The sequence below is a fragment of the Periplaneta americana genome, chromosome 3 (genome assembly GCF_040183065.1).
Source record: "Periplaneta americana isolate PAMFEO1 chromosome 3, P.americana_PAMFEO1_priV1, whole genome shotgun sequence".
NCBI lineage: Eukaryota > Metazoa > Arthropoda > Insecta > Blattodea > Blattidae > Periplaneta > Periplaneta americana.
In genome coordinates this window covers 194,734,203-194,754,046 of record NC_091119.1, presented here as the reverse complement: position 1 = coordinate 194,754,046, position 19,844 = coordinate 194,734,203, and the positions used below count along the sequence as shown (strand labels likewise).

General features: G+C 33.2%; 1 protein-coding gene across 6 annotated transcripts in view; it reads left to right on the top strand.

Annotated features, from left to right (window-relative positions):
* The window catches only part of LOC138696931 (uncharacterized), a 191,957-nt gene extending 172,405 nt beyond the window's left edge, over positions 1–19,552 (top strand). For 3 of the 6 annotated variants that reach the window (XM_069822429.1, XM_069822427.1, XM_069822430.1), the window contains 2 exons: positions 3,529–3,628; positions 10,923–19,552. In XM_069822429.1, the coding sequence (XP_069678530.1) occupies positions 3,529–3,628; positions 10,923–11,006 (184 nt within the window). In that variant the 3' untranslated portion in view covers positions 11,007–19,552. Of the gene's footprint in view, positions 1–3,528; positions 3,629–9,056; positions 9,110–10,922 lie in introns of all 6 variants that reach the window. The other 3 variants (XR_011331490.1, XR_011331491.1, XM_069822428.1) reach the window with 3 other exon arrangements.
* Positions 19,553–19,844: the final 292 nt, after the last annotated feature.

Sequence of the window (19,844 nt, the reverse complement as noted above, 5' to 3'; positions counted from 1 at the left end):
ATACTATATAGCCGCCACTCAGTAAAATATAGAAATCAAAATCTAATTTAAGTTATTCTCTACATCTACTTAAGTTATATAACCCCAAAACGTTTCACTTTCATATCATCAACATAGCATTAATATGTATAATTAATGAAAAATAGTCACATCATGGCATTAACTACAATAATATTTCATTTCTAATGGTAATAATGTCATCAAACCACCTCAAGTTTTGTAGTTTTTAATATCCAATACACAGCTGTACCCAGAAAATGACACACCACAGAATCGAACCTGTAAATTATTTTTAGTAAGTTAAGTTTTTAATAACCAATTTAATTTGAGCTCTAAATATGTCAGCATTCTTGCAGATCATGGCCTTTGTGTAATATTGTTTACTATAGTGTGTGTTTTGCTTTATTCTTAAATGCAATTAGCTAGTTCTCAAAACTGACGACAGATGGATTTTGGAAAATAGGAAAATTATGTTGAAAAATTGACATTTCACTGAAAACTACTATTTTTCTGAAAAACTTTGAGGTCCAAGCTTCAAAATGAGGGATCATTTACTAAAATCCGTCCAGCCGTTTTCCCATAATTTCCATTTCCAGTTCAAATTATATATATAGATGTGCTTAGGCATGATACAATGAAATCTTACCATACCGGTATTTATTTATAAAATATAGCTATGTAACTTTTCTTGTAATGTTTTCAATGTTAATTATGAAATAATAATTTCTTCTGTCTTTAATTACATTGATCTTCGTCTTAAAACATAGTGTAATAGATATTCTAAAAAATCATTTCTATTAATTTCTTATTATGAGAAATATAAAGACTAAGATGCTGAAAAAAATATATACTGGTATATATTTCGAGATTTTCGGGAAAATACACTTCCTGCATCTCTGACTGTAAAAATGTACACTGTCTTCCTGTACACAACTGTTTCTTCTACATGATTGTATGGATTTTGTCATTTTATCCGTGAATAATACACACGATACATAAATTATTTTAATACAAAAAAAATTAATAGGTCTTTATTTGAAATCAAATATACATAATGGTGATGCACTTCAAGAATATCGGATGATTTTGTTTCTTGATTCTTTGTATTAGGCCTACATATAATAAAATGATAAATGAGATAGTAAAGCTAATATTGACTAAAAACATTTTCCTAAGAAAAATAATAATTTTTAGACACCCATTACCAAAAGTAGATCTTTTAATGCTAGATGAGCATGTTAAAAATGGACTACTATGCAGTAACGTGTGAGAAATACGGTACTTTTAACATTAGTGCGAAAAGTATTGTTAACATTGACTTTCAATTGTTTGTGCTGATTATCAGTTGTTTCCCACCACATGTCACATGGTAGCAGTTGCAACAGATCAGTAAAGTTCAGAATGGAAAGGGTGCAACATATAGGAGTTTCATAATAATAAATCACTATTATACGTGGTACAGTCATTAAGTTCTAATACTGAGAGCATAGTGGCGTTGTGGTGCACTATAGCGCATAGGTGGCGCCATGGTATGATACCTTGTCAGTTAGTCTCTCGACCCAACAAGAGACAGTTGAGTGCATGCACTGTAAGCAGAACTACGGTCTTTGTTGTGACGGTGATTTGAATGCGCGCGTCGGAACTCGAGTATGTTGCAGTTTGAGCAACGGGCAAACGTCACGTTCTGTCAGAAATTAGGCGAAACTGCTATAACTGATCATAACTGGAGACGAAACATGGTGTTTCCTTTACGATCCGCAACTGAAGCGACAATCCGCCACCTGGAAAACGCCATTATTTCCACGACAGAAAAATCCGCAACAAGACAGGTCAAAAGGCAAGGTGATGCTTTAACAGTTTTTTTTTATTCAAATGGAATTGTTCACATAGAATTCATCCCACAAGGTGCAACTGTAGACAAGATCCTCTACAAAGAGATTCTGGCCGTTTAAGCAATTCAATTCGTCGTAAGCGTCCTGAGCTTTGGCATAGGAAGAATTGGCTGTTGCTACACGACAACGCCCCTGCACATCGCTCCATCCTTGTCCAAGAGGAACTTGCAAGGCAACAGGTCGCTGTTTTGCCACACCCTCCGTACTCACCTGATCTCGCACCATGCGATTTTTTTTCTCTTTCCCCTCATGAAATCAATCCTACGAGGGCGTAATTTTTATGCGGCCGAAAAGGTCATGACTGCCACAAGAGAAGCCGTACGGCATCTTCCTGCCAACATCTTTCAGCGGTGCTTCCAGCAGCTACACCAACATTGGCAGACGTGCATAGCGGTCAACGGCGACTATATTGAGGGAGGATGTCGATCTGTTTAAGTGTACGCCGTATCACGCGGCATCTTCTGAGACATCCAGATTCTTGTGGGTGCCTACCCTTCAGGCGTCAGTGTCAGAACTTAATGACTGTACCACGTATTTTAATATACAGTACAGTATATGTTACTTTTAAATGCCTATTTCGTCAATAAAAGAAAATATGAAAAATGATTACAGTATACATACTTAAGCTATTTTGTGTATATTTATGTAACATTAGAGTCGACGGCAATTGGGAAGGCGGTTGTCTGCTAGCGTTTGTGTCGAGAGAGCCAGATAGTGAGAGCAAGGCAGCGTACAACATTGCCACATCGTACTTCGCGCGCACGTGCGATACAAATAGCGCAGGAGAGAATTTAAATTATCAAAAGAGAATAATGACCTTAGCCGTTGATTACTGTAAGCATGACATCAAACATAAATTCTTTCCTTCACTAACAATAGTCTTTGCACGGTTTTCAATCCCACACCACATGCTTCTGCAGTCGTTTCTTGTGCATTGGCAACGTTGCAGCCAGCATCAAGATGGCTGGCAGTGTTCTGCTCGTCAACGTTTTTAAAATAATTATACACCTTAAAAACTATTTTCCGCACCTGCAATACTTGTCTTTTTACAGTCTCTTCTTCCATTTATTTATCTTACACACACACAGTAAATGTTAGTTTTACTTATTCAATGTATTGAAACCCTCACACGTGAACAGACGAACTCTGGAAGTACTTGTTACAGACTGATTCTGATTGGTTCTGCTGTAAAAGCTTGTGACGTCACATGCCAGAAATGCTACGGCGCATGTAGGAGCCGACCGCCTTCCGAACTGCCGTCGAGTCTAGTTACATACAGTACATTGAAAATCTTATGTTTTAAACTAGGATTAGATACCCTATTATTTTAGATATAAATTATTTTTAACTTGTATAATGTAGGCCTATAACTGAAGTCAAATTTCTAACTTTTGGAATTATAAAGAATGTCTTTTATGTTTAGTACAGAAAACGGAAGTCATCATCTTATTTGAGAGCATATTAAATAATAATTTGTTACATTTATGTATGTCTTTTGGGTAGTTAATTAATAAAAGAAAATTAAAGAAAATGAACTGTAAATAGTGTCATTTGTATGATACAGAAACTGAGCATTTGTTAAACATATAATGAGAAAGCTTATATCATCTTCACGACACTGTTTTTATCATTACAGTTTGGAACGTACCCCTGCAGTGCCAGAGCGAACAGATTCAACACAGAGACCTCTAGCGAGACAGGGCAGTAGCGGTACATTGCCTCGGCCATCTCCAGCCGTAAGCTGATATACATACTACTAGATAATGCTTAAGAATTCAATTGAATTAGGAATGAAAATTTCTTGATATTAATGGTAATGAACATCAAATTCTCTATTTTTATTTGTGTGAAGACAATCAATTCTACGTAAGACATTACTCTTAACGATTATGAATTTAAGAATAAAAAGCTACCATACTTGGACTTCCACGATAGTATAAGTGCAAGAAAATTTAAAATTGAATTATATTTTTATAAAATATGAAAATAGTTTGATGCATTCAAATGTAAGTAACTGGAAACGAAGCTTGAAGTTGTACAAAATTGTTTAATAATCTTATTGAATTAAAGATAACAGCGTAACTCTTCAGAATCACTTTAATGATGCCTTATTCATAGAAATCTCTTCCGGAATTTTTATTTTTGCAGCACTGTTTCACAGGTAAATTTATTATCTATAGTGGACACAGACTGAACTTGGTGATTTTGATTTTATCAGTATTACCATTTTTTGGTTCCTTCAGTTGATTCTGCTCTTTCCAGCTTGTTTTACCCTCATAGACTTGCAGTAATATTGCATGAACCTCTATACTTCTTGTGCATAAGATATGAGTTTGTAATGCTGGCTTGTACGGCCATTTTCCAATATTTCTAAATTACATCTAATAGCATTTTAAGCAAAATTATAACCTATTTCTTAAACACTTACTTTATGTAGGGGGAAAACCATAAAATAATCTTGTTAACACGTGTATTGCCAGAGACACCAACTTTCGTTTCAGTTCCCTCATATAATTTAAAATTAAAAAGACTATTGAAATTTTTGTCATATTTTAATTTTATAAGTTGTATTAAATTAGGAATTTCACAAGAACTTATTGAACTTTTACTTATTTATTTAACTAGCTAGCTAGTGAGTACAAATTAAATTTATAAAACAAAAATGTTTCTAGCCACTACCGTAAGAGCCAGGCTCGTGTACGGTGTGGTCTTAGTCAATAATATAACATAAAATTTACAAGGACAGTTTACTAAATACAGTAAGTAACTTAATTCAAACCAATAAATACAACACAAGAGCAACAATAAAGAAGAAAGAGAAAAAGAGAGAAAAAACACATTTAATATAAATTGACAATCGACAGAAGCCTGTGATATTCAATAAAAACATGAAGATAGTCAACAGAAATAAAAAGTAAAAAAATACATTTGTTAATATTATATATCATGGATAATTTTATAAATTTCTTTTTTAAAAGCTTCAATTTTAAAATATTTCAAATTTGGAAAATGGTTTGTAATTTTATTATAAAGTCTTGGGCCGAAACTAGCACCATGTTTAAGAGCTGCACTTGTATGACATTTAGGCTCAATTAATGGGAAAGTAGACTTTTGTCTTCGAGTACGATATTCATGTCGATTAGATTTATGTTTTATTTGATTTCTGTGGTAGTAATTTAGTAAACTATATTTATAAATTTCTTCAATAGGCAATACATTAAAATCTGTATAAATTAAATTTGTTGGGTAATCCATATTTTTGGTCAGACAAATTTTTATTAATCTTCTGTGTAATAAAATTAATGGATTAAGTACAGATGATGCTACTCCGCCCAATAGCAACTTAAGTTTCGTGTCACATTATAAATGACAAATCTTATTTAATTTGTTTTTTTGTTATATTATGAAAATATGTATGAGTTTGTATTCAAAAACAGGTATCGCAGTACTTTTATCAGAAAAATAAATTCAAGGCCTAAACTATTGCATGGTTTTCAGCAAAGTAATGGAAGAGTGCATGTTCTTTCTCTCTCTGGATGTTCTGCTATCTTCACATAACATGACTTTTGAGCATAGCTTTATTTTCCATCTTCTTTTCCATAATTCATGAGTTCATATTCTGATGTAATAGGCCCTAGTAAATAAATATGCAAGACTCTCTCTTCTTGACATACTGGTATGCATTTACAATAAGTTTCGTACTACACAATATTATATGTTATCTTTCATTGTTTGGTACGCTCTTTTAACACTTGTATAATCACTGATTAACAATAACTTCTTTAATATGTTAATATTAAAATAAAAAATAGGTTGCAACCGCCAAATTACTCTTCAAAGAACGACCACTCATATAAATTGAGGGAAAGAAGACAGAGGACGGACACTGGAAAGTTTTCTTTTCTCAATCGTACTATCAGGGACTGGAATGCTTTACCTGCAGACTTACTAAAGGCTTTACCAACAACCAAAAATGTATTTAAAAATAGGCTTAAGGGCTTTACTAATAGACGGTAATTATACACAGTATTTAAAGGGTGTAAATGATTGTTGTTATTGAAGTGTTGTATCAGTGAAGAATTATGTTGTGTCAGTGAAGTGTGTTGTATCAGTGAAGAAGTATGTCGTGTCAGTGAAGTGTGCTGTGTAAGTGAAACGTGTTCCTGTCAGTGAAGCTTTATAGTTTATAGTGGCAGTGCATAGTATTTGAACAGTGAAGTTTTTGAAGTGTTAGTGAAATCAGGATAGAATCAGTGAAATGTGTCGTAGTTCCATTGCAGTGAGTGAGTTGACAGTGAAAAGAGTGTAATTTGAAAGGTACTTGTGCAGATATGAACATATGATACTCGTGGGTTTTAGTTCGATCTTAGTTTTAAGATACAAATTAGATTTATTTCAAATGTTATTTTAAGTGATCGTTCCATTTAATTTAGTATATTCCCTGTTGTTATTATTATTATTATTATTATTATTAATTATTGTTAGTATTACGGTAATTATTAGTATTATTATTAATTGTATTTTTAATTAATAAGTTTATTATTGTCATTATTGAGTGTAATTACTTACCACTGCCACCGGGTATATACCCACTGCAGTGTGAATAAATACATACATACATACATACATACATACATACATACATACATACATACATACATATATACATACATTGTAAAAATACCTGGCTGACTAGTTTCGAGGTGGTGTCCCTCATTGTTTAAAGCCTAGTGAGGTCTGGTACTATCTTTTGGCTTCCTGTTGTGGTGGGGTGTGTGTTTTGAAATTCAGTTGAATGTTCAGGATGTGCTGTGGGTGTATTTTTGTATGTTTGTAAATTTCACCAAACCACACAATTCAACCTACGCAGAACATATCACAAACTCCAATCACATCTACGGCAACATAGACACTGACATGAAAATACTACACATCCAGCCAAAAAACCAGAAACTTGACACACTAGAACAATATGAAATTTACAAACATACAAAAACACACCCTTTTCGATACAATCATGAACACACCCACCAAAACAGGAAATCAGAAGATAGCATCAAATACCTTACTATAATAATACCGGACAGCTGTATACTAGCAGCATTGACGTGAGTGCGAAATATCACCGACCTGACATCTAGCGGAGCGGGATGGAATTACGTCCACATATACAAATATTAACATTGCGGAATACGGACTGTTGTTTAAAACGTGAGTTACTAATGTGGAATAATATATGAAACACTTAAGAAATGTTGAATAATATTTATAATATATAAATTTAGCTTCCCTTATGAAAAGGTTGCCAGATTTGACAAAGCATATTACATATAATTTGGAAACACACCTATAAGGTAAAATGATATACATTTGAAACGGTTAGGGAATCGAATATACAAAATGTCAGAAAAATTTACACCCACATTATTATCTTATATCAAAGCTGCATATTATGAGAAATATTGCATACTTCATATTACTTTCCGTAATTAATTGTTACATATTTTTTCTTTGGTTTAGTGAGACAAAATCAATTCTGACATTAAGAATGAATTTACAATGCTTTAAATACCCATTGCTGACAACTGCAAAGATAAAATTGATAGTAATCTGATGCTTGTAAATAATTAGTAAAGCTATGTGGACAAAAATAAAATTTAATATGATAAAACCTTAAACTTTTCAATACATGTTAACTTCTATTAATTTATTAGGTCTAAACAAAGAAGCTAATTTCTATTTTTCTATCAACACAAAGACGAAGGAATTAAGCCTTCTAAAGAATGTTGTTGATTCACGTTTTATGATCCCTCGGAAATCGAAAGTACAATTTGGAGCAGTTTGTAATGCTGTAATTGTAACAATTATAAACAGCACATATACACCCTGCCATTTTAACACTAGTACTAATTCATAAAATTATTAACTAGTCCAGCAACAATATACACTGCAGTTGATTACAGCTTGTTTCGCGGGTATCACCACACCGGCCGCCTAGGTAGCAGCACCAGCGTCGTTCGTACGTAAAACTGCTAGCTGTCTGGTATTATTATAGTAAGGTATTTGATAGCACTAGACCTCACTAGGCTTCGGACAATGAGGGACATCACCTCGAAACTAGTCTGCTAGGTATTTTTATAATAACATAGTAAAGAACTTATTTTTAACCAGTGATTATATGTTACGTCACATAAATACGTTACTTTTGCTAAGTGCGTCTTTCACTGCATGCTTTTATGTTATGTGAATATCCCAAACAATTAAATAGTTATTACATTTCACAATAGCCTATTGGTTTAAAAATTAAATTCCCATTTAAGACAGGGATGGTACTGTGTTCCGTATTTGATGATAAGCTGTGTCTTTGCTAATAGTCTAATAGAATATAGAATTGAGAGACTTCTACATACATTGAAACCTGTCACGTTATTCACAACATACAACGAAACTAGAAACAAATTAACACTATTATGATTAAGTTTTATTGAGATATCTGAAAATTATAAAACATGCATACATGAAACTTTTTCGCGTGATGAAAAGATTCTGAAATTACACGAGTGCAAAAAGTCCATGTAACAGACAAATACCATACCTAATTTCATTTACTACCATAACAAATAGACATATTTTCTAGAAGAAAAAATCTTCTACCCTTATAATAAAAACAGAATCTCTGGTAGATTACTATAGGTCATGGATTGAATTTTAGCATTACTAATAACATTCAGTTTCCATGGTGACAAGTGATGTAAAATAATACAATACCAGTAGATCATAAAATGTTCGCTTAAAATTACTTTACCCACACGTGTGATAAAGTAACTTTATTTCACTATGTTCAGAAAATACTTATTTTTCATATGCAAAATTGTTTAGAAAACTCCTGTTGTTTGTTATGGTACGGTACTAGATAAAATACTTTTCATATCCGAGAAGAAAATTATTGTAATTGCTGAGCTACATACAGTAAGTTTCAAAAATCCATGGACAAAGTTTTGTGTGTGAAAATGTTTCACTGCTGGATGGTGTTTGTGAACCTGCACCAAATTCAGCATTTGAGTGAGATGCTTTCCTTACTAACTGTTTTGTGACGTGTTTGCTCCCCATGCCTCAAACGACGTGTCTGTCCTGCACGTGCTGAATTCTCCTGGTGGCATTAAGTGACCTCTACATCATGTCCGAGGAAAGGACTGAAGGCGTCGTCAGACGTGAGGGTAACTCTTCTCAGTACATACCATATATACGCGAATACTCCATGCCATAGAATAATTCACACACCTTGATTTTAAGAGAGAAAATTAAACAAAAATGAAATAAAATTGCCTGTAATTTGTGTTACAAATAATGCGCGCATCCCAGTTTTTCTTCGCTAAATTTCAGAAAAAATATGTGCGGAGTATTCACGTACATACTGTGTTTTATACAGGAAATTACTCAGAATATTCTATTGTGACATTTCTATATGAATAGTGATTTTTTTGTGTATATAAACTTGTTTTCTCTTGCCATCTCTACATTTGCATCTGATACATTGAATTTACTAGGTACAAATATTTCTTGCTTTATTTATAAATTGCATACATATTAGTGATTAGTGCTAGAATTTTCATGACTCTGCATTTCTTTAGGTCCTCCTTTTTAATTTTTAAGTATGAGGAATAACATGCTGAAAAGTTTATTATGCAAATACATGTTTTCCTCATCCCTCATGCCAAAAAAAATGGTTTTTGAACATGCCGTCTGTCTGCTTGTGTAAAAGGATGGACAAAATACTGACTTCCAATACTAAGTACAAATACAAAATACTTCAAAGAGCAGTATTTTAATATAAAATACAAATTAAATGTAAAAGTAAGGTAGCCCCCCCACATGCCACGAAGACACTTGGGAGGAACATGGAGATGGGACCCCATGCTTTCTTGACCTCGGCTCTAGAATGAGATGCTATGATAGACACCACGCTCTGACTGCCTTTTACCTTGGGAAAGACCTGGGACTCAGTTTGATAGGAGGCTGAGTGAACCTTGGGATCATTCTGAAAGTTTGGCAACGAGAAAGTCTCGTCACCACTCGGGAACCCCTGACCTTCCAGTCTGTAGCCAGCTGCTCTGCCAACTGAACTACCCAGTCACCACAAATACGGAGTACTTTTAAAAAATTCACCAAAATACATTTGTATTTCAAATACTCAAAATACATTTGTGCTTGTATTTCAAATACTCGATAAGATATATCAATATATAAATGTTTCAGACCTCTAATATTTCGATTACCGGTATATAATTTATTAATTTATATTGGAGGACTTTACATTTTCCATTCCATGATCCCTATACACCCACATAGGCGTTGAAATCTGGGAGAAAACAGACAAATCAATCTCATAATCGTATTATGCACCTCAAAAAATCCAGGATATCAAATTTTACTTCGATTTCTAATCGACTTCGTGTTTTCCTTGTCCCTTTAGAGGTCACCTATGATGAGCTAAAATTTTCCTTCGTTTCGTATAAAAAATATGTTGTTGTTGTTGTTTTCTAATGCCAGGCGTTTGACAATAAAGTCATTTGACCTCTTGCACTCCAATACTTTTCAAAGATATTATCATGGCCAGCCACTGAAGCACAGATTTTGAGGTGTTCCGAATCCATTTCTTGGTTTGAATTGCACAATGGGCAGTTAGGGGACTGATATATTCCAATTCTATGCAAGTGTTTGGCCAAACAATCATGGCCTGTTGCCAATCTAAATGCAGCTACAGACGATTTTCGTGGTAAATCGGGAATCTGTCGTATCCCAGAACCAAATATCAGACTTACTGCTTTTAAGTGAAAGAGAGATGAAACCGGGGAGGGGTTGGTTTGTTCATATTTTAATATGAGTTTAAATTAGTTTCTAAGCTTAGCTTTAAGTTGTAATCAGATTTAAGCTATCTTCTGTCTCTATTGACATTGTTATGTAAGTGTTTGGTTTTAAAAGTTTAAGTACAGTAATATAAATTCACGAATATTCATTGTTGCTTTACAGAGAAGTGATGTGAGTGCATCAAGCGTTTCACGGCCGCTAGCATCAAGTACTTCACGTCCACTGGGGCCGTATTCCTATAGATAGGCTGCTTCAGTACGTCACCAAGGGGTGGAAGATAGAGTATCAGAATTTCAGTTTGGTGAATGCTCGGAGTGGCTGGGTGTGCAGAGTGTCTGAACAGTATTACCTAATTTTCAAAGTTACCGGAACCATCCAGGTATGGAAGAACACACATGTTTCCTATCACGTAAACCATTTTGATTTGCTCAATAGCATTACACAAGGCAGATTTCAGTTTTAGTTCGTTTGAGAGATGGTCATAGCCGCATTTTTACTATTGTAGAACAATATTTGTTTTTAATTTTTATAGATTTCTCTTTATTCTTAAAATTTAGTTGTACTGTTCGGAACCTCTGTGAGAATGAAGTGAACTTAGAGTGGTCAATCACAACACCAATTTGAAAGTTTATCATCCATGTAGTATATGGCATTGTGTAATGTATTGTGATTGTGCTATTTTCAGCATAGATCTCACAGTAAATTTGGAATTCTCACTGTATAGCGGCATGAATGTTTCTCTTCCTGTGAACCTTTAATTTTTTTTTTCCTGGAAAGTGACGAAAGTTTTTAGGCACAAGATTAGAAATGCATTTGTAAAAGGCTACTATGTGTATCACACAGGAATTGTTTCTCATATGACAGTTGTGAGATATCAAAACCTATTTTAGTCAGTGGCATATCGAAAAATTCTAGCCCTCCACCCCCCGGCAGTTATCTTTTGAGACTTCTCGATTCATTAAAAAGTCACACATTCTTACAACCTCTTTCTTATGTCATGCAGGTTCGTATCAACTTCAGAAAGTTTTACAATAGAAGAAAAATGAGAAATTAAGAAAACAGACTTATAATCTTTTCGCTGTAAGAAAAATCCTAATGTAAACAATAGCACGTGACTGAAGTGAGGCTTCATTGGCCGCTGTTTGGCGCCATAGATTCTCAGTACGTGTTCCCGCCTACTGTTGTACATTCTGTTTCATGTTAAACATTTCTCGTTACTCGTCAAGTAGACCTAACCTCACTACTATGCATTCGTTTGCTTAGGAAACATTTACTTTATAAATTATTGTAATTAAAACTCACTTAACTTATTATATACATTTAAGACTATTTGTTTTTCTCCGCTTTTGAGAGGGTTTCCACTCTTATGTTTAATAACCACACACACCGAGGATGCAGAAGCCATACTTCAGTACCACATGCTTACGTGAACAACTACGAGCTCAAGTAATGCCAGCTTGTTATAAGAACAGACTACCTCAGTATTACTGTTGGTTTTCATCCGCGTTCATAGTACATAACAAAATATAAAAGTAGCTTTTCTTTTACATGGCGTTTTACATATGAATGAAGTTATATGTTTCATTGTATTTAACAACTAGAATTCAATTTTTTATTTTCAAATAATACAAGATTATATTTCCAAATACGAACTATATTCTCCTGCGTCATGTGAGTGTTTCGTCTGGGAGCCAATCACGGGTATGACAGCAACGTGCTTGTGTTTACATTAGGATTTTTCGTACAGTGAAAACAGTATAGATTGAATGATGTTGGAAACGTAGGAATCTTTCTAATAAGGGGAGGAAGGGCTATCACAGTTCTTTACATTCATTAAACCATGATAATATTCTCGCTCTACTGCAGTGCTAATTCTTCATTAAATTTCATATCGACAGGGAAAATAATAATAATAAATAATAAAGAATTAAACTTCTGTAGTAGAAGATATGCACGATATAATACTAATGTGAATACGTTTTTGTTCGAGGTATACGAAGTTCAAGAAAGCTTCACTAGATGATGCAGATGTCAAAACTATGCATGCTGCCATCTGTTGAGTGTTATGTAATCTACTTGCAAGCGACGAGCAACACCATATTCCTAATAATAGAAAATAATAATAAAATACAAAACAGTGAAGCAAAGAATCACGTAACCATCATGTCTGTCCCCCGTTACTTTTAACATCCATTTTTATTCGAAATCTCTGTTGGTACTCTGAATTATGTAAAGTATAAAATGTAATACTGTACGTCACTTAAAATGCCACTTCAAATTTTTATTATTTTTTTGGGAGGGGGGGGGTTGAAGGGAGGGAATGAGAGTAATTACGGAAGTCATTGAAAAGTATTGGTGTTCTGAAAATATGAAATATAAAATGAATTATTCACGATAATTTTCAGTTTAAGTAAAATTGAAAATTAAATAAATCGCTTACATACCAATAAATTAGGCTACTAGACATTTCTCCCCCATATTACCGTGTATAAAATATTCTGATATAAGAAAAATTATTCTTACTGTTACTTAATGTTTTATTTACAAAGAAATCATCCAGTGCCTTGAAATTTTGAAAATAATTAGTACCGATAAATGCAATCTTTGAAAGTTGTTTACATTTATTGCAGTCATGTAATATAAATAGATGGTAGTTGAAGTTTGGGTTTATTAATGTACGACCTTAAAATAATTTAGAACAATGTTATTAGTTTGTGTAAGAATGCGAATGAATCTATATTCAAAATGTTAATTGATATTGATTATTCAGTGTACGTGGAAATAGACGACCACCAGAATGCATGAAAAAAGAAAAGGCACAATTCTAGTATTTGCCTATAAATACCGGTACTGAAAAACATTGCAAAAATTTTAGGTGAAATAATTGTTATTTCGTTAGAAACACTAAAGAGTCTTTTTCTTAATTTAATAAGGATACAGTGATGAATCCAGTTACTGATGCCCTTTTTAGGGCCCACAACGTAAATTTGAAATAGGCAATATGTGTTTGGTAAATTTGTAAGTGCCTAGAAGCTGCAGATGATATAATGACAGTGACATCTATTTATGTTTCCTCATAGAAAGGAAATAATTAAAAGATGCAGAACAGAGATTTTAAAAAATTATAAAATCATGAAACAGATCAGTATTTGATGCAGAATTAAAATCAGAGTGTTTGTTTCAGTAAGAAGTTGTTGAAAACCAAAGGCAGTGTCATGTAAAGAATTTCTACCTTTTATGTTGCCGTATGTTTTATGAAGTGCAAATTCCTTTATGTGTGATAATGGTATTTATTACATTGTTGCTATTTGCAATGGAAGAATATTACAAAGCATCATTATTCTTGTGTTGGAAATAGAACCATTTTCTTGTAATTTTTTTTAAAGAAATGTGCCTCTATAATTGGTCCTCATGCTTCCACAGTGTCTTCCGGAGATTTGACATACTTTAAATATTTACGGACGTCATCTTCAGAGGCTTAATGTCTTCAGCTTGAAGAAAGAAATATAAATATCACAAAAACACAATAAAAGTAATTATCATTAATATTTAGTGATTTAAAAATAATGTAGAAAAAAAAAAAAAAGGAATAAACTTTTAAAACATGACGAAAGACATTTATAAAAAAGGTTTCTTTCACAAACCCTAAAGTTCCACAGTCATCGCCCTTTCTTTATGCCATAAAGACTTATATCAGTGTTAAAACACAAGGAAAAAGTAAAAGAAGAAATAGAAAATCATTAAGAAATGCAATAAAAAGCAACCCTGTATAAGGTTCTGTCATGATGGCATAGATCAGGCCTGCACAAGGTTTGCGCTCTTCGAGCCGGCTCACAGCTCATGAGCGGAATGCAGATATTAGCTGCGCTCTGTATAAGGGTGGACTGGAAGAAGGGGTGATCTCGTACAAAATATACACGAAAGGAAGTACTATTACGAGTGCTTATGAAATAAATTCCAGTTCAGAGTTTGCAAAACTATCTTGGACTATTATTAATTAATAAAGAAATATTTATTTTACAGAAGTAATAAAAATTCTACAGCTATTTAAATGTACAATATCATTTTGTTATATTTTTATTTATCAGTACATCAAAACCAGGTTTTATGCTGTTGGCAGCTGAAAGGAACAGCAGCCTACTGATTGTAATGAAACATCAGTTACAGATGTTCGATGTCTGCCTTTATTAAAGTTGATTATAGAAAACACAAATATAAATGTTGAGCCAAACATAGCAATCATTTTCACAGCCAACCTGTGTAGTCGTGGATATTATTGCTAATGTTTAGTCTTGTAAAACTCAACCAGGCTAGTAGCATTATTCAAACGATCTTTAGCTCTTAGGTCACATTGAAGATCAATAAGTTCGAGCTGTAAATCGTTAAATGTTAAATGTTATGTTCCGTCTTTTAGATTCCTCCATACTGTACTGTAGCAGTAGGTAAGCAACGTGAAACAGTTACTGAGAATAGGCCTACACACTGCACTTTACTAGATAACTGAGTGGTCGTTTCCCTCTCCTCTACCCATACCAAGTCTATGTCATTCTGACGTATCTTCCTCTCCGTTTCGGCGAGTGGTAAACACCGCTCTCCTGCTCCGAAGGAGCGCGCGTACTCGTTGAGCGCTGTTTGTGCAGGCCTGGCATAGATTATACTCATTCTATTCTTTATGTCTTTTTAAAAGTGATTATTTAAAATAATCTCTGAATATACAGAAAATTCCTTACAATGACAGATTATTACAGATTTTTAAAACATAAAAAAATGATAAAAATTAATATTTTTGTTATGAGAAAGAAAGTAGCAAAGGTTTTCTTAAGAAACGGCCAAACACTTGCCATTTCTTGTACTCGTAGTTTCAAATTGTACATTCTCCATTCCCATAGTTATTTTATGATTGTATGGTTGTGAGTGTGAGTTGGAAGGATTTAGATATGGAAGTTGAGCCCATTAGTGCAGGTTTTTGTATGCACTTCACTATCCTTGTAAGTTTTTTTTATATACATAAAATGACACTCTCACTGTTGCAATTTTCGTACCCTCTGATGAAAATAAATAAATAATTACGTAATAATGCCATCTTTTGACTTGAACTACTAGCTCTAAAATGCTTCATAATGATTCTAGGGTGCGTCATTAAATTTGTTATATCATGGTTATTTTCATCCTTTCTGTTACCTTAGAGGAAATTCTTGGATTATTAATTTCATATATTTCCATTTTAGTTTTGTTTCCTTTCGGATATGTTCAAACATGCGACTTATCTCCACTCACATGGAAATGTATGGTGTTAATTCAACATTACTAGCCACCCTACCCCATTGTCTCTTGGGGTAGTTGCCTCATAAGTAGTACCATGTTGGTATCACTTGTGAGGTTCAGATCTGTCTTCGGACAGTTGACTAAACAAAGAAAAATCCAACATTGCTGTTTGAGGCTTCAGAAAGTTGCGATGTGGCTGGAAAACATGGTATTACATTAAAAATATTTTAGCTTGTCTACAACGTAAAATAAAATATCAAAATTAAATCAGAAATAATTATTGTAAAGCACCGCTCTATCAAATAATAGTAATATGCTTTACAAGAGCGGTATGTTTAAGTTTTCATGTTCGAGGAAAAGTTTGAAAAAGCGAAACGTAGTTGAGCTTTTTTAATTTCCGAGAATTGAAAGAAAACATACCGCTCTTGTATCGTACATTATTTTGTGCGAAGATCGTTTATTACATACCTGAGAGAGGAATTTCTAATTAGTTGCAATGAAATCTCCATCTTGGTTTCTGTTCAATGACGGCAAATTTGCAAAACAAAAATATCTATCTTCAACATTGTTGCTTTAAAATGTTTTCTGTGTTTACTATACTCCAGCAGGCAGTGATATACATCTGTCTTTTTTTTTTCCCCCCAGTCTATAAATCTTGTTGATTTTTTCACGGCTTCATTAATGTTACTTGCATCACGAATGCAGTAACTTTAGTGGAGTTGTAGAGTTTACTTAATTTTTGCAAATATTTAAAAACAATAATTAACAGTGCAATTTAGGTGAAATTGCAGCGGTAAGTTTCCAATTTATAATTATTACTATATTGAACGTCTCTAAAAATATGTTAAAAGCCTAAAGCAGTAAAATCAATATGTCACTTAAGCGATAAGAAGAGGGAAATTGTTATGTGTGTTAGGTTGGGAATACTGAATGTGGAATTTTAGACTTTCCGCGCATTGGTTTTGTGCGGAAACCAAGCAAATACGCACGATCTCGCACAAAATATAATTCATAATTACAGTTTTGTTAGTTTTGCTTACAAATGAATTGCAAGTTTTTCATATCGAAGGCCACACTTTGGGTTTTTACACTTTATTAGTGCAATTTTATAAATTATCGTGCTTGCTTAATTTTAGAGACTCGCAAAGACCATTATAGATTATATTGCAGACATTTATTAGCTGAAGTGTTTATACAACCATAATGAAGTTTTGAATGTTGACAATACATAATAAAATAATCGTGGTTCTTTTAGTGGCACTTTTGTAAAATTTATTCAGACTTGAAAAGCAAATTCTATTAGGGATTTAATTCAGAATAGAGTCTTAAAAATTTGATCTTTTGGTTTCCAAAAATTAAATCAGAATAATTTTGTTGTACTTCTTATTAATAAAACCACATAACAAATCGAACCAACAGTAATATAAATTCATTTGATTTAAATACATTTTCAAATCTGATATATTTTGTGTTTTTGAGACTGTGAAATATTTATTACCGGTATTGTTTTGCATGTAATAAGTTATCATGAAATGTGCAACAGCGAGAGATGAGTAGAGTGTCCTCTATCTGTATTGTGTGAGAGCCCTATTGTGACATTTTAAATCTTGTCTAAATTATATTCGTCGAACATTTGTCATAGCTTACATTATCACAACTACCAACATTACGTTACAGTTATGTTATAAAATAATAAGTGAATTAAAGTAAAATCCTTCTTCAATTAATTCTAGCATTACGGCTTCATGCTGACACTTTTCAGATTAATTGAATATTTGAGTTTGAGATGTTCATGTTAATTGCATCATTAGCTATACAGTAGAATCTCTTTTAACCAGCACAAAAGGAACAGGCTAGTTCTGGATACGATATTCTGCCGGATAATTGAGTAAATACAGTTATATACAAAAAAAACAAGTTTGTATTTCGTGGTGCCAAATGTTGAAACTGCATCCATGTGAAGCTTATTTCTCTTTCACTTGCTCATAACTGAATAAACATAAAAACTGTGTGGATTTTCCTTATTAAAACACAACATACAACACAAATAATACACTAATTTTAGGTTCGAATATTCGCTGAAAATGAAAACACTGACGACTCGAACATAATTAAATAAACATAAGAACTGTGTGAATTTTCTTTATTAAAACACATCACACAACACAAATAATACATTTTGAATCTTGCGTTCACTACTTTTAACACTTGAATATAAGTAATTGATTGACTAGCGGACTTACTCGTGTTAATTATGTAAGTCTGTGCGGCTTACAACTGTTTCGTTGCTTCATCACACCATCCTCAGAGCCTACTAGATCTCGGCGTCATCTCGAACACACATAAGATCACATCTTCATTCAAAAAGCAGAAATACAACATAGCATACAGAACAGAAAACACACTACAAAGACATCTCAACACACAAAAAACACAAACAAATAAATACGACCACACAGGTGTATACAAACTCACATGTAATAGTTGCGATAAGTTCTACATTGGACAGACATGCAGATCATTCCAAACACGCTACAAAGAACACATCAAAGCAGAGGACACAATACATCTACATATGCCGATCACATAACCAATGCTAACCATACATACAATAACATAAATGTGGACATGGAAATCCTACACATACAACCCAAGAACCAAAAACTCAACACACTAGAACAATACGAAATATACAGACACACTAAAACACACCCCGATCAAATTCTCAACACACAGATCAATAAATTTCAGTACACACACTATTTGACTCCACTTTTCAACACTCAAACGCACCCAAACAACAGGTAGAGAAGTTCGAGATGAAGCCGAGATCTAGTAGGCTCTGAAGATGGTGTGATGAAGCACCGAAACAGCTGTAAGCTGCACAGACTTACATAATTAACACGAGTAAGTCCGCTAATTAATCAATTACAAATAATACACTAATTTTAGGTTCGAATATTCGCTGAAAATGAAAACACTGACGACTCGAACATAATTAAATAAACATAAGAACTGTGTGGATTTTCTTTATTATAACACATCACACAACACAAATAATACACCAGTTTTAGGTTCGAATATTCACTGAAAATTAAAGTTCGTGCAAACGTCCTAATGTGGCAAAACTGATGGCTCACACTAAGGCAATATGGAAGATTTAAACATTTTTTGTTTGACCCAGCCAAAAGTGCCATTGTTTTGGTACTGTTGGTTATTTGGGTATCGGTTACGAGGGATTTTACTGTAATAGGAAAGAAATTTGTCTTAGTTGAAGAAGGGGTAATATTCACAAATGGATTGTGCAAACATTTTTATTTTCATAAGCCAATAGAAATAAAAACAAAGAATTGGAAAAATAAATTTTGTAATAATTTTTAATAAAATTTTAAGTTTGTTTGATGTGAAAATTGTGAATCAGAATTTTTCTGTAAGTGAAAGCCCTATGTGTAAATGAAAACAGAAATTGCTACACCATGAAAATAGTTCAAACAAGTGCAGAATAAAATGGTTCAAGTGTGTTAAAAGTCCTTTTCAGTTTTTTCTTCGTGATTGAATTCACAGTTTAAACTTTTAAATCCCATTCATATTGAACACAGTTTGGACCTCATGGATGATGTTAAAAAGCGTGAGCCATATAAACGAGATTTGAAGAAACAATTGCGACAAGATATCCACCAGTGGCATAGCATTAATGTAAGCTAAAAAGCTCAGCTTCCCAGTTAATAATAATTTCATAATAAACCAGCTGTTTATGGATAAAATTATTTATTAATTTTAATAGAGTTTATATTTAATGCGTTAAATATTGTGATGCGG